General features: G+C 39.0%; 1 protein-coding gene across 1 annotated transcript in view; it reads left to right on the forward strand.

Annotated features, from left to right (window-relative positions):
- rtf2 (replication termination factor 2) overlaps positions 1-14,342 on the forward strand; it is a 65,860-nt gene extending 51,518 nt beyond the window's left edge. Inside the window, exons 6-9 of the mRNA XM_072239057.1 lie at positions 33-146; positions 4,998-5,052; positions 7,024-7,110; positions 13,781-14,342. Of these exons, the coding sequence (XP_072095158.1) occupies positions 33-146; positions 4,998-5,052; positions 7,024-7,110; positions 13,781-13,980 (456 nt within the window). The 3' untranslated portion in view covers positions 13,981-14,342. The remainder of the gene's footprint in view (positions 1-32; positions 147-4,997; positions 5,053-7,023; positions 7,111-13,780) is intronic.
- Positions 14,343-15,041: the final 699 nt, after the last annotated feature.

Raw genomic sequence — 15,041 nt, forward strand, 5'->3', positions numbered from 1 at the left:
ATGTACAGTTAATATTTCATTTTTTGCTCTAGTGTGGGGAACCCTTCAAAGAAGATGATGTGATTGTACTGAATGGGAGTAAAGAGGAAATGGCAGATCTTCAAAGGCAAATGGAGGAAAGAAGACATGTCGCTAAGCTGGAGAAAGTAAGCTAGTAAAAGACAAAAACCTTAGAACATTAAAAAAGACCATTCTGGGCTGTGAAGCTGATGTCTTGACCAGTGTTTTGCAATGGCTGCAACTGGCCAGGCCATTTTGTCAAGGTAATGACAATAATAAAATAAGTCAATCAGCTTCTGAATGAGAGATATTGGGAGAGATATGAAGTCACCTACTTAAAGTTGCTCCTTCTCATTTAATTGACTTGGGCTTCAATTCTAAATTAATCATCAAGCTATAAATAATTTTGAATGAAACATTTAAATATGATTGCTGTTTTTAATGAAATCAGGATGCAACGATTTTCATGGCTTTCCTTTAAAATGAACATAATCGAATTATTTAAAAAGTGGACAAAACTAAAAAGGTCACAACTCAAATCTTTCCTCAATACTTACATTCCAAGTACTGCTGTCATGTATTAGTTGATTCATCTAATGTTAGTCAGTTTGCTGCAGTTCACAGCTAATAGGGACTCAGTAATACCCTTGGACTTCTGGAATCTGCTTCTCACCCAATCTTTATTTACCTTCCCACGGTAGGGTATACAAACTACAGTTGCTGAGATACACACTTCCATATGGTAGGATCCGATGTCAAATATATCTATGGAGAAATCGTCTTTTGCATATTACTGTTACACACAAACTCATAAGCCCAATTCGTGTACATGCTGTCAGAGACAACACAATCACACACACTCAAATACATTTACACATACGCACAGGTGCCATAGTAGCACAGCACTATACAGCTTGGGGAGTTCTGGAGTTTGGAGTTCAATTCTGGCATTGTTCTGTAAGGAGTTTCTGTACCTTCTCCCCGTGGAATGCATGGGCTTTCCCTGGGTGCTCCAGTTTCCTCCCACGGTCCAAAGATGTACTGGATAGGTTAATTGGTTGTTGTAAATTGTCCTGTGATTAGGTTAGGGTTAATTGGGTTGCTGGAGAGGCATGGCTCGAAGGGCCGGATGGGCCTTTTCCATAATTAAGTCAAGTGGACTCCTACATAATACAGAAAAGCACAAGTATGCATGCTCACAACTCAAAGACACAAAAACAAGTACATATAGACACGTGCATGTATTCACAATACACACTAATGCATATCGACTTGTGGCTGAAAACATAGTCAGTCATACATGCATATACATTACATGTAAGCACTCAAATATATTAAATCCAATGCGTACATACTCATACAGTGGCGGCACAGTGGACAATGAAGGAGGTCATCAACAATGAAGGACCTGATATATTTCTAATTTAGAATGGTGTTCAACTGAGAGGGAACCTGCAGGAAGTGGTTCTCATCATTTTCTACCCATGTCCTTTTGATAGTAGAGCTCAGAGTTTTGGGAGATGCTCTGTGAGGAATTGCATTTTGTAGATGCTATGCACTACAGTCACTGATGAAGGGAACGTGAGGGGCAGAGAGTTGTTCCTTAATGTGATAGTTGTTCAGGGAGCAATGGAACTTCAGGAGCATATGGCCGGCATTATGAGTGAAGGATAGCATGTAAGGGGTGTTTGATGCTTATGAAGACAGTTTATTGTTTATGAATATCAACTAATTCTAAATCAGGTTAAAAACTGCAAAGTAAAAGTAAATGTGGAAAAGGCAGCGTAAGTTGTCGGGAGAAAAGAGAATATTGGGACAGAGCTTGTAAGACAATATTCATTCTTGAGCAACCTTGGTTATATCAGTATGTTATAAATTTAAGAATTTTAATAGTAAAGTGAGCCATGGTGTTCAACTTAAAACTGCAAAAGGTAGGATCGGTGGTTAAATGCGTTAGGAACAAATAATATACTTATCAACAAACAAAAGGTTAATTTTATATTCCTCCTGATTAACTCTAAAACCCATAATATCTGGATCTGGATATTTGTTACCTTCAATTAAGGGCTTACTTAAAAGGTAAGCTGGGTCAAACAATGTTTTTGCCAAAACCTAATGAAATTGAAATTTTAATTCAAAAGGGGAAAATTAAAAAATTTATTTCTTGTATGTATAATTTGATTCAAGAACAGACAATTAAACGAGGAACCCACAAGTCAAAGCAAAAATGGGAAATAGATCTGAATATTAATATTGATGAAACAAATTGGTCAAGACTCTGTCTTGACAGTATGACAAATACAATAAATGTTCGACTTAGATTAGTACAATATAATTTTTTACACCAATTATATATTACACCACAAAAAATAAATAGATTAAATTCAAATCTATCCGATAAATGCTTTCAGTGTAATCAAGAAATTGGTACTTTTTTACATTCTACCTGGTCTTGTTTTAAAATTCAACCCTTTTGGATAAATTTAAGAGTCTTATTGGAACAAACTACTGGAACTCAACTTCCACATAACCCTGTATTATTTCTATTAGGTGATATAGAAGGGATAAAGCCGAAACTTAAATTGAATAAATATCAGAAAGAATTTATAAAAATTGCATTGGCAGTAGCTAAGAAGACTATAGCAGTTACTTGGAAATCTGATTCGTATTTAAGTATGGATCGTTGGAATAATGAAATGGCTAGTTCTATTCCACTCGAAAAAATTACTTATAATTTAAGAGATAAATATGTAACATTTTTGAATATTTGGTGCCCTTATTTACAAAAGATAGGATGGCATATTTAAGTGCTCCGATAAAGATCTTGGTCCCTTGGGGAAAGTAACAAATAATTATACCAAATTTATTTTGAATCCCATGGAGCATGTGGAAACATTCCAATACCCAGGCGGCTTTTTTTTTTCTCTTCTTTCTTTTTAGATAGGACTATATATGGAGGGGGGAGGGTAGATTTTATCTTTTCATGTATTCTTTTTGAAAACTCAATAAAAATTATATTATAAAAAAAACAAAACAAAAACTGATGCTTACATAGGGGTGAGGTTACTTTGTATATCTGTTTTTCAATAGCAAATGATAAAGGGGAGGACTATCCCATTGTACATCAGAACAGATTGAGCCGATGGTCCAAATTGTGAAGACAGTAACCAGGGGCATAAGGTGGATCCTCCAAACTTATTCACTTGTCCTCTTCTCTGCACCTCCTAACAAAAGACCCAAACCAGGCTACTGTCCTTCAGAAACCTGATCCTGCCCAGCTCTCTAAAATCTTCCCCCTCATCCTACTGGGCAGAATGTTACCAAGACAAACCCGATTGGCTGACACAACCGTCGTAAGTTGGGCAAATGGATCCTTATCTCAGCTGAAACCAAAGCACTAGATTATGAAACTTGCTTATAGAACACACTGCATTTGCAGAAAATAGCTAAAATAAAATGCCCAACAGCATATTAGTAGAAATAGCTTTAACCAGGATATTAAGAGAAAAAAGTAACTAGGGAGAGAATGGGGCCTCTCAAAGACCAAAATGAACCTCTGTGTAGAGCTGCAGGAACCTAGTGAAGTCATCATTGGAATATTTTCCTGCTTTTATTATGGAGAAAGACAGAGGCTAAAGAACTTGGTGACAACTAATCGGGATGTATTAAGGATAGTCCACGTAACAGCTGGGGAGGTACTGGGCATCTCAAAACGTCTAAAGATGGGTAAATTTCCGGGGCCTGATAGAATACTGGAAAGTTAGTGAAGAAATTGTCAGGGCTGTGACTGAGATATCATTTTTTAGCATTGAGTGAGATGCTGAAAGACTGGAAGGTGGCTAACGTTGTTCCTTAATTTAAGAGGTGCTACAAGATGATGGAAGATTTTGTTTTGGACTGGAGGCCCATGACTGGTAGTGCACTTCTAGGTTTGGTGCTGAACCCATTGTTTGTACAGTCTCATTTCAAATCATTGGTGTAGATAACAAGTTATCAGATGACACTAAAGTAGGTAGTATCATAGACGGTGAAGTTGTTTACCAGGAATTATAGCAGGATCTTGAGCAACTGGGAAAGAATGGTAAATAATGATAAATGGAGTTAATTGCAGATAAGTGCAAGGTGTTGCATTTTGGGAAGTCAAACCAAGGTGGGACTTTCATGATGAACAAAGACCCTAGTGAGTGTGTGGAACAGAGGGTCCTAGGAGTACAAGTATATTGTTCCCTGCAAGTGGTTTCACAAGTAGACAGAGTGGTTAAGAAGACTTGTGACATACTGGCCTTCATCAGTCAGGGCACTATCTAAGTTGGGATGCTAAGTACAAGACGTTGGTGAAACTGCCCTTGGGAGTAATGTGTTCAGTTTTGATTATTCTGTTATAGGAAAGATTCCAATAAACTGGAAACAGCAGAAAAGATTCACGAAGGTGTTATTAGGACTCCAGGCTGAGCAGGCTATGGGTTTATTCCTTGGAACACAGGAGACCGAAAGTGACCTGAGGGGGCAACTTTTTCACAGAGAGGGTGAATAAGCTGCCAAAGAAAGCAGCTTGAGCAGTTGCAAGAACAACATTTTTTTGACAAAAAAAACATTTGGATAGGTACATGGATAGGAAATGTTTGGAGGTGATATGGGTCAAACATGGACAAATGGGACCAGCTTATATGAACATCTTGGTTGGCATAGGCAAGTTGGGTTGAAGGATCTGTTTTTGTGCTGCATAGCTCTGACTCTACACCTAGTTGATCCAGTCTCCTTTCTAGTTGTAGATTGGGGTAACCTGGAATGGCAGAACCATCTGGTTGTAATGCCTGTAGTGAGATTTACTGTTTGAGCTGGGCTCATGGTTCAGATTGACAGTGTGGTCTAAACTGTTAACTGCAACAGCTGAAGAAGCAGAACCTTGCCATTTTCCTTTGTTGTCCTGTTGGCTTCAGTTCTGTGTGCTTACATATTAATTGTATATCTCACAAGTAGCCATTGTTCTTTCCCAGAAAGCTAAGAAGTCCAAGGCCACTGAAGAGGTTTCTAAAGCTGGACTTGTCAAAGGTACTGTATAAAACTTACCGCTGATTACTTGCCACTATTTCACAAGGACATTGATCATGGAGTAATTTGCTTCCCAGCTTTTTAACAAAATCTGTATGCATTTTGTGGATTAAAGTACAAAATGGTTTACAAAGAGTATGGTAATTGTATAGTTCTTTTGAGTAGAGTCATTGCCAGATGTGTCTGGGCTTAGATCTTAAGCATAATGATCTCAATTTAAAACATTGATGGTTAGTGCAATGCAGAATTTCAATAATAAATTCATGTGGAAATGGGTACGTGGAGATTGAGACAGTGTACGAACAAGAGGTTAAGTTTCCGCTGCAGGAGAGTGAAAGCCAGAGTTTACTGAGCGTGAGAGCCAGTTTGTGAGTTGCTGATAGGTTAGTTGGCAGATAACTGTTTAGTGTTCTATTTTTAAACTCCTTTGTTTACTTCAGATGAATGAATGAACCTTAAGTTCATATAGAGCAGGACAACTCAGACCTGTGAAAGTCACAAACGATGTCATGTATGAACTTCGGCTTGCTTCCTACATGGAGAATGTGATGTCAGAGAAACACAAGCATCAAACTTAGCTGGTCTCAAAGCTGCTCACAGCAATAGAATCTATTAAGTTTCTTGATCAGTGGTGATCCCTAGGGTACTAGGGTGGGTCAGTTGGTAATGCTGTTGAATGCTCCTCCTTTGTCCTTCATATTCCTTCCACTGCCCTTCCCATTCCTCAATTCACCCCTGCCTGCGTACCTGCCCCTAAACCAAAGGGTATTCCCTTTGTACCATTCAGCAGTTCTGATAATCCATAGTTATTCAGTTTAACCACAATTAATGGCTTGATATGGTGTGGTGTAAATTTGGTCTTACCCATTCTGCTCCTTTCTGACAGTGCCCTCCATTCTCTGCCCAGCTGTTCTCATTTTCTTACTTGCACTTACTGTGGCCCACTTCCAGACACCTATACATTATCTTGTTCAATGATGCACATCAGTCTTTTCAGTGGTCCGCCTCCTATTACTCTTGCAGTGATGTGAGAAAGTGTGATATCAGAAAACCGAAGTGCTGGGAATTTTTCCTAACGAAGGTAGCTGGGTTGACAATGGAAATTCTTTGTCCACATCAGTCATAAGGCTTTGAATAAGATGTTTCCCATTAAGCAGTGCATACCTGAAGAAGTTCCAAGTTTATTTCCAAAATTCTGCCAAGTTGGTTGATATCAACTGGAGCAGCAGTTAGGATGTGGCACAGTGTGGAACAAAAAGTCACGCAGTCTTCTAACTCTTGAATGGTTTGAAATGACATCCATTGAGCAGAGACTATACCCAAGTATGGGTGTCGCATACTAGCACTTTCAAACATGATTACTTGTGGCGAGGTGTGGATAACTGGCACTTGTAGAACCCTGGGTGGAGGGAAAAAAATATTCTGCTTACCTGAAAACCTATGGAGCCAATAACTTAAGTAATGCAACTGATGAATTAGAGGGCATATATTATGGTTAAGCAAGCTAGGACTTTTCTTTTTGGAGCAAAGGAGGATGAAAGATGACTTGATAAAGGTGTATTAGATGATAAGATGTATTGATAGAGTGGACTGCCAGCACCTTTTTCCCAGGACAGCAATAGCTAATACAGAGTGAATAATTTTCGGGTGATCAGAAGAAAGTATAGTAGGAAGTCAGAGGTAGTTTTTTTTTTATATAGAGAGTGGTGCGTGCGAAAAACCCGTGGTAGAGGCAGATAAATTAGGGATATTTAAGAGACTCTTAGGCACATGGATGAAAGAAAAATGGGGAACTAATGTATGCGGGAGGGAAGGGTTAGATTGATCTTACAGGCCCACTGTTAAACCTACTCCACATTCTCCAGAACAGATTAAAAGTTAAGCATGAGTATCTTGCAACAGAAGCGAGGTCTTTGACCATAATGGAGGGTCCAAGTTGTATAAATATCTTCGTTTTCTTTTATTTTACAGAAATCTCAGGACCATCAAGCCAGAAACATGAGAAAAAAAATACAGTTGACAAGATGACTAATACTTTGTCAAGCACCAGCACTGCAGGTTAGTTCAGTATGTCAAATGATGTGGAAAGAAATTGATTTTACAACTGGCACTCTTTGATTTTCGGGTTTTTAAAATTATTTCAAATCTCTAATATTGCTTAAATGAATCGAGGGTTTTAATTGCAATTGACACCAAGGTATTGAGCATACTCTGAATTAGGAGAATTTTAGTTCAGAGGCTATTCCTTTATCTTGTTCTTAGGTGGTACTTTAGGATCAAGGGTAATTTGATCGCTCTCTAATTTTGTGAGTTCTGAGGTGACTGAGGCCAGTGTGGAACCGGCATCCTATTCTACAGATGGGATAGGAAGTATCTGAAGGGACAAATGGATGGGCACTTTGTGAGGTGGATCTACCATTTAAATCATGCTCTCGATGCTTGAGCCTAAGGGTCTCAGTGGCATCCCACATGCTGATCCTCGTATGCCAGGGATTGCCAGAAGTCAGTAGGGATGCTGTGTTCTTTTTCTCCCTCCGAGGAATCTGAGCGCATCCTTGAATCTTCTCCCCTCTCAGCTGTGTAATCTTTTCCCTTGATGGAACTTGGAAGAGCGAGTCTGATACTGGGCATACAAAAGTGCCTTGCCCAGAAGAGATGACTGGGGAGTTGTTTGCTCTAGAGAGGTCCATGAGCTATTCTCATGGTTTATTTGGAGGATCCTGAGGGTAGTTCTGAATTATGCAGGAGAGCAGGGATCACTACCTTGTAGGTGGTGATGAATTGTGAGGCAGGTTGGAAGCCTTGATCTTCAAACTCGGTTAACCAAAATCCGTTCTGACACATTGAAAAAGATAGTGGGTATCATCATCCTGACACGTGAAGTGATCTCGGAGACTCTGAACTTTTATTGTTGGAAGGCAGGGTGGTACAGCAGGGACAGGTTGCTAAATATCTGGGTCTTGTAGATGTTGAATGCAAGGCGTCTTCTCTCATGCATTTCATTAAATAAATTGATGATAGCTTGGTGTTGGGTGCTTTTAGCACGTGCCAATGAAAAGGTGCAGCTCAACAAAGGCACCTTGCAGGCTTAGAAAAATACCATTTATGAATAGATTAGACTGGACTGTTAGTTCGCTGAACGGCTTGCATGTAGCTAACAGTGCAGAAGGACAAACTAAATTAAGTGAACATGACATTGCTTTGCAAAAAGGTAAAAATTTACACTGAGTTGTAATCAGGTGCTGATTCAGCCCAGCATTTTCATGTGTGACCAGAACAGGGATTTTTTTTTCAGACAGTTGTTTAAATCTTTATAAACCTTGTTCAAAAAGCTTAGTTTTATTTTTTTGGAATTAGAAGAAATTACTGAAGTAAAAGTCTGGATTTTCCCACATGTTTTACAGCAATTCTGCTTCTGGGCAGGCACAATGCATGGAGATTTTTGTTTTGATGGATTACCATCAGTCTCAAAGGCAGTCTGAAGCAAACCAGCACATCCTGTGAATATGATGGCTGCTGCTGCTGCACCATTGTGTGATACACCAGCAAGGCCATTGTCTCTGACAGCCAGAGACATGGTGCAATTCTGACCACCAGTGCTATCTGAGGAATTTGCACATTCTCCCTGTGACCTCATGAGTTGCCTCCGGGTCTCTGTTTCCTCCCACATCCCAAAGACAAATGGGTTGTTAGGTTAATTGACCACTTTAAATTGCTGGTGATTTGATATGTTGGTGAATGGTAGAATGTGAGGAGAGTTGAGAGGAATATTGGGAGAATAAAACACTAGAATGAATACAGGATTAGTGTGAATGGGTGATTGACAGTTAGTGTGAACTTGGTGGGCCAAAGAGCCTGTTTCTGTGTCGTATCTGAAAGTTCAAAGTAAGATTTATTATCAGTCACCACATACAGATTATTTTTCGGCAGGCATACTTAACAAATCTGTAGAACAGTAACTGTAAATGAAATCAATGGACAACAAAGGTGTGCATGCAGATATAAAATAGCAATAAATAAAGAGCATGAATAACAAGAGTCCTTAAATGAGTGTAGTTATCCCCTTTTTGTTCAAGAGCCTGATGGTTGAGGGGCAGTAACTGTTCTTGAACCTGGTGGTGCAAGTCTTGAGGCACCTGTACCTTCTACCGGATGGCAGCAGCAAGAAAAGAACATGGCCTGGGTTGTGAGGATCTTTGATAATGGATGCTGCTTTCTCCAATGGTTGGGAGAATTCTATCAGTTTTACTTTACCTTTTTAGGATATTCTGTGCAAAGGCACTGGTGTTCCCATACCAGGCCGTAATGCAGCTAGTCAGCACTTCACACCACATTTCGATAGAAGTTTGCAAAGATTTTTGATGACATGCTGAATCTCTGCAGACTCCCGAGGAAGTAGAGGCACTGTCGTGCTTTCTTTGCGATTATATTTATATGATGAATCCAGGAAGGTCCTCTGAGATAGTGGCACCCAGGAATTTAAAATTATTGACCTTTACCACCTCTGATCCTCTGTTGGGTACTGCCTCATGGACCTCTGGTTTCCTTCCCTTGAAAGTCTATGATCTCTGAATATATTTACAAAACAAAAGGCCACTTGCCAAGAGTAAACAATTAATTTTCTTAGTTGGTTATATTTGATTAAAAAATAATGCAATATGATGAACAGATCAAGGCATTTTTTAAAGTTTAGTCTAGTTTGCTCCATGTCAAAGAGGTTAAAATGGCTTTCAAAAATCCAAATACTGCAGATGGTGGAAATCTGAAAAAAAGCGAAGTACTGGAAATTCTCAGGGTGGTCCACATTTTACTTAGCTGTGCTGAACTTCTACCTACCATAATTTTCAACAGTCACATTGCAGAAAATAACATTTTTTTTAAGCACCTAACTTGGAACTGAAGTTAATCAGAGATCACACTTCATGCCAGAACCACAAAGACTTACAATTGTGTGGTCTTGTATTTAGTATTTGATAAGGTCTGCTAGTTCTTTGTGTGTGAGTGGAAAAAAACATAAAGGAGTAACTAGAACAGGGGTTCCCAACTGGGGTCCTTGGTTAATGGTTGAGGTCCATTGCATAAAATAACCCCTGACTAGAAACATGCCTAGAAACAGACAAATTCAGAGGCAAACTGGAAGCTTGGTGAGAATTGGTTGTTGAGAAGGTTTGAAAGAGAATGGAAAGCTTCATACAGCACACTGAGAGGAGTAACATGAAAGTGCAGGTTCATTCAGAGCAGGATGCAGTCAGCAGAGTTCTCAGCTACTTGCATGGGCTGTTGTTGTGGATTCATTGATAAAAATCAAGTGTGAAAAGAATGCAGTTTACTGAGAACAATTCTGATGAAGGATTGAAGCTGTGTAGTTTTGTAGCCAGTTGTCTTGTTGATGTAAATGTTTTGAGGTACGATATGTTGTAGTTTAAGAGAATATCATAAGTTTGCAGTCAAGTCTAAAAAGGAGAAGAAAATTAAATTGGTAAGATGTGTGGAATTTTATGGTTCTGTTTTCTGTTGTAAGAGGAGCAGGAGCAGAAGAAGGCCACTTGGCCCTTCGAGAGTATACAATTTCATATGTTCATGGCTGATCTGTGTAGCTTCAACTCCATATTTCCACTCTATCCCAGTAAAACCACCCTTGGTTACCAACTTCTGCTTTTAGTCGACAATGTTTTGGACTTCAGATTCAGTGGAATTTCATTTCCTGCATTCCTTTAAAACTCACCTGGTTCACTGAAAAGTTATTACATTGTACTATAACATTTTTAAGAGAAAAAATGTGAATTGGAAATACACTGAAATATTACTGAAGTAGCACCCAATATCTGAAAAATCTGCCTGTCCAGCACTACCGAAGTCCTGAGGACGCTAGATAACTGGATATCATCTCTGAGGTTAAGTTTCCTTTTGTCTCTTTGTTTGTCTGAATATCATCCCTTCTATCATTTAATCACTCCTCACCATTCTTTACTCCTCTGCATATTACTTACTCCACCTCACATACTTTTATCACTCTGAGTCATTTAAACTTGTTGCTCTGTTTAAAATGTACACTCAGTAGCCACTTTTTTTAAGGCACACCTGCCCTTCAATGTAATTATGTAATCAGCCAATCATGTGGCATAAAAGCACACAGACATGGTCAAGAGGTTCAGTTGTTCAGACCAAACAGCAGAATGGGAAGAAATATGATCTAAATGACTGACTGTAGAATGATTGTTGATGCCAAATGGGGTGGATTGAGTATCTCAGAAACTGTTGATCTGCTGGGATTTTCACACATCCGTCTCTAGAGCTTACAGATAATGGTGCGATAAACAAAAAAACATCCAGTGAGTGGCAGTTCTGTGGGAAAAATGCCTTGTTAATGAGCGGTCAGAGGAAAATAGCGAGACTAGTTCGAGATGACACCAACTCAAATAACTATGTGTAACAACAGTGGTGTGTAGAAGAGCATCTCTGAATGCACAACAGATCAAATCTTGAAGTGCTACAGCAGCAGAAGACCACGAACTGGAGGTGTCTAATAAGGTGAATGATGCACGCCCGCATACGCACCACACCCCCCTCCCCCCACAGGCCAAAATATTATTTCCTCTCCCGTTATTTCTGATAGTTTCTGGTTATTCCTTCCAGGAGCCAGTCTTTATGAGAATAATCCTAATAGATTTGAATGATCAATGTGCACTGTATTTGTCAATGTTTCTGGGTGTCATTACTTTAGTTGATCTGGGTCCTGGACTTGACATTTGCTCCTCAGCATTTATCACACTTTGGGTGGGAGTTAATGGAGGGAATGAGAACATTTCTATATTTCCAGTACTCTTTATGATAAAGATCTATCTGATGCGTGCATTTAATTTTAGTATTATGCTGCATTGTTTTGTTTGGAAGAAAAAAGCTTTAGATAGAGTAAGGTATATTGTTACATAATGTTAAAATTTAGTTCTGAGAAAATTTAAGTGTCAATGTTTTTGTAGCCTTGCTTGGTAAGTGCGTTTGTGTGTGCCAGCCCCCTCCGCCGCCCTCCCCCGCCCGGACAGATCAACATGCCAAGTTATTGCCTTGTTTTCTGTGTTACTAATGGTGTAATTCAGAGTAGTACTCAGATTATCTCTCTGATATGTAGAAGATGAGCTCAATTTTAATTTGCCAAATGTGATAAAGTAACTTCATGTATTAACCTGCTGTGTGCATCTTTAAATGGTGGGAGTGATTAAAGTATCTAGGAGATGCAGGCTGTAAGTTGAAACCTTCAGTGCAAAGACAAGCATTGGACCAATATATTAATTAATCTCCTTTCTCCCAGACGTTTCAGTCTGCGCTATTGAGAAGGGCAGAAACAATTTTGAGTGAGGCTAAGTATAGCTCCAGCTGATCATTGACTATAGAGGAAAGAAACTGGAGGTCCATAAGCCAGTCCTCATTAGGAGATCTGAAGTGGAGAGGGTCAGTAACTTAAAATTCCTTGGCTTTATAATAGCAGAGGATCTATCCTGGGGTCAGCACAGAAGTGCCATTACAAATAAGGTGCAGCAGCACTTCTACTTCCTTAGAAATTTGCAGTTTCACCATGTCATCTAAAACTTTGACAAACTTCTATTGGGTTTATCGGTGTGAAGCTGCCCTCAATCCAGGACTTGTATGCATCTAGAGTCAGGAAGCGAGCAAGAAGCATCATTGTAGACCCATCACACCCTGGACATCACCTGTTCCAACTCCTTCCTTCTGGTAGGCACTTTAGATCACTGTATGCCAGGACAAATAGGTACAAGAACAGTTTCTTTCCATATGCCATCAGTCTTATCAACACTTGAAATTTAGTCTATTATAAACCAAGTCCACCTGTACATACACAGGTGTACCTCATTGTATATAGTTCACAATTATTTGCACTATTGTTCTGTTTGCTTTTTGATTCTGTACAGCAAGAGCTCAGGGAAACCGGCATCAAATTCCCTGTATGTGTCCACATACTTGGCGATAATAAAGGATTCTGATTCTGATTGATGTATAGTGGAGAGTATCCTGATTGGTTGCATCATAGCCTGGTATGGAAACACCAATGCCCAACAGTGAAAAAGCCTACATGGCCAAGTCCATCACAGGCAATTCCCTCCCCACTATCGAGCACATTTACAAGCATTGCCCTAAGAAATCAGCATCCATCATCAAGGACCCCCACCATCCAGGCCATGCTCTCTCCTAACTGCTGCAATCAGGAACCAGGTACAGGAACCTTGGGTCCACACTACCAGGTTCAAGAACAATTACTATCCTTCAGCCATCAGGCTCTTGAGCCAGTGTGGATAACTTCACTCACGTCAACTCTGAACTGATTCCACAACCCACTTTCAAGGATTCTAGAACTCATGTTCAGTATTACCCATGAACACTACCTCCTTTTTAAAATATTTCTGTTTTTGCATTATTTTAATTTAACTATTATATATATTTATTTATTTTTCTGTATTATTATGTATTACATTGTACTGCTGCCACTGAGGTAACAAATTTCATGACATATGCCGGTGATATGCCTGATTCTGACTGCATAGTTTGACGTTTGTTTGTCAGTCTTTGTGTGTAGTTTTTCACTGATTCTATTGAATTTCTTCTACTGTGAATGCCTGCAAGAAAATAAATCTCAAGGTAAGTATATGGTGACAAAATACATATGTTAATAATAAATTTACTTTGAACTAATGGTTCCTCTATTTTCTTCTAGAAAATGGACAGCTGTCAACTTCAACATCCACATCTTCCGGGAAAACATGTAAACCTGCCACCAGCCTTGCCAAACGATCTTTTACAGAAATGGCAGGAAAGTCTGAGGCTTACAAATCCATCTTCACATCCCACATCTCAGCAAAACGCTCAAGAGAGCAGAAACCCAATTGGATCACTCATACAGCTTATTATTACTGAGCCAGTCAATAATGTTCAGGAATATGTTCTTGCATTTTTCTAACTGGCTTTAAACTGATAAGATAAAACTATTCACGTTTAAAGGCTTTTTCTTGCACTCTTAACACAAAGGAATAAATAAGAACTTGTTTCTAGCTTGCTTGCATTGTCTAAGGTGAACCATTATACTTTTTAAACATTTATAGAACTCATGATCAGTGTGTTACTTGACAGTAAATTTACAGTCAAGAAGCTATCCTGGTGATGATCTCATCTATTCTGTACTGAGGATTTGTTTTCCTCTGAGGATTTATGTTGACATCTGTTCTTAATTAAAGTTTTCACCATGTTTTCTGTGCACATTTTTTGCACTGTACTGAAAATATGCCTTATCCTTGCAAGAAATATATTTTACTTTCATATTTTGAAAATATTAAAAGCTTGGTTTTATTAGAGAGAAGACACATGTTACCATATATTGCTAGTAAATATCTTAAATGCCTTCAAGACCAAGGTAAATGGTAAAGGTAAGTAAAGCTTTGGACTGTAGAAAGAAAATTTCATGCTTTTCTGTAGCGGCACAATAGGTTGATCAGAATTGTGTTGTACAAAACATTGATCAGATCACACCATGTTGGTCAGGGTGCACTTGGAATATTGGGTATAGTTCTGGCCATCACACTGTTGGCCTTGGTGGATTAGAAATATAGAAGAAAATGTTGAAATCAAATGAATCAAGGACATCAAGGACAGTGGAAGCAGACACTTTCTGGAGTGGGGAGATCTAAAACTTGATGTCATAAGTTTAAGATAGAGGGGAGAATTGTATGAAATTTAAAGGTAGCTATTTGAAACAAACAGCCAGGGGAGAGATGATGGAGGCAGTATAATAGTAACATTTAAAATGCTTTTGGACAGGTACTTGGGAAGGAAAGGAGAAGGTGGCTATGGGCCTAATGTGAACAAATGGGGTTATGAAGATGTGCATCACAATCTGCATGGATGAAAAGGGCTCATTCCTTTTCTGTCAATGAGATAATGGTGTGGTGTCCAGAATGTGAGAATCCCATAAGTTTGTTCTA

Source organism: Mobula birostris, chromosome 2 (assembly GCF_030028105.1).
Source record: "Mobula birostris isolate sMobBir1 chromosome 2, sMobBir1.hap1, whole genome shotgun sequence".
In the NCBI taxonomy this organism is placed as follows: Eukaryota; Metazoa; Chordata; class Chondrichthyes; order Myliobatiformes; family Myliobatidae; genus Mobula; species Mobula birostris.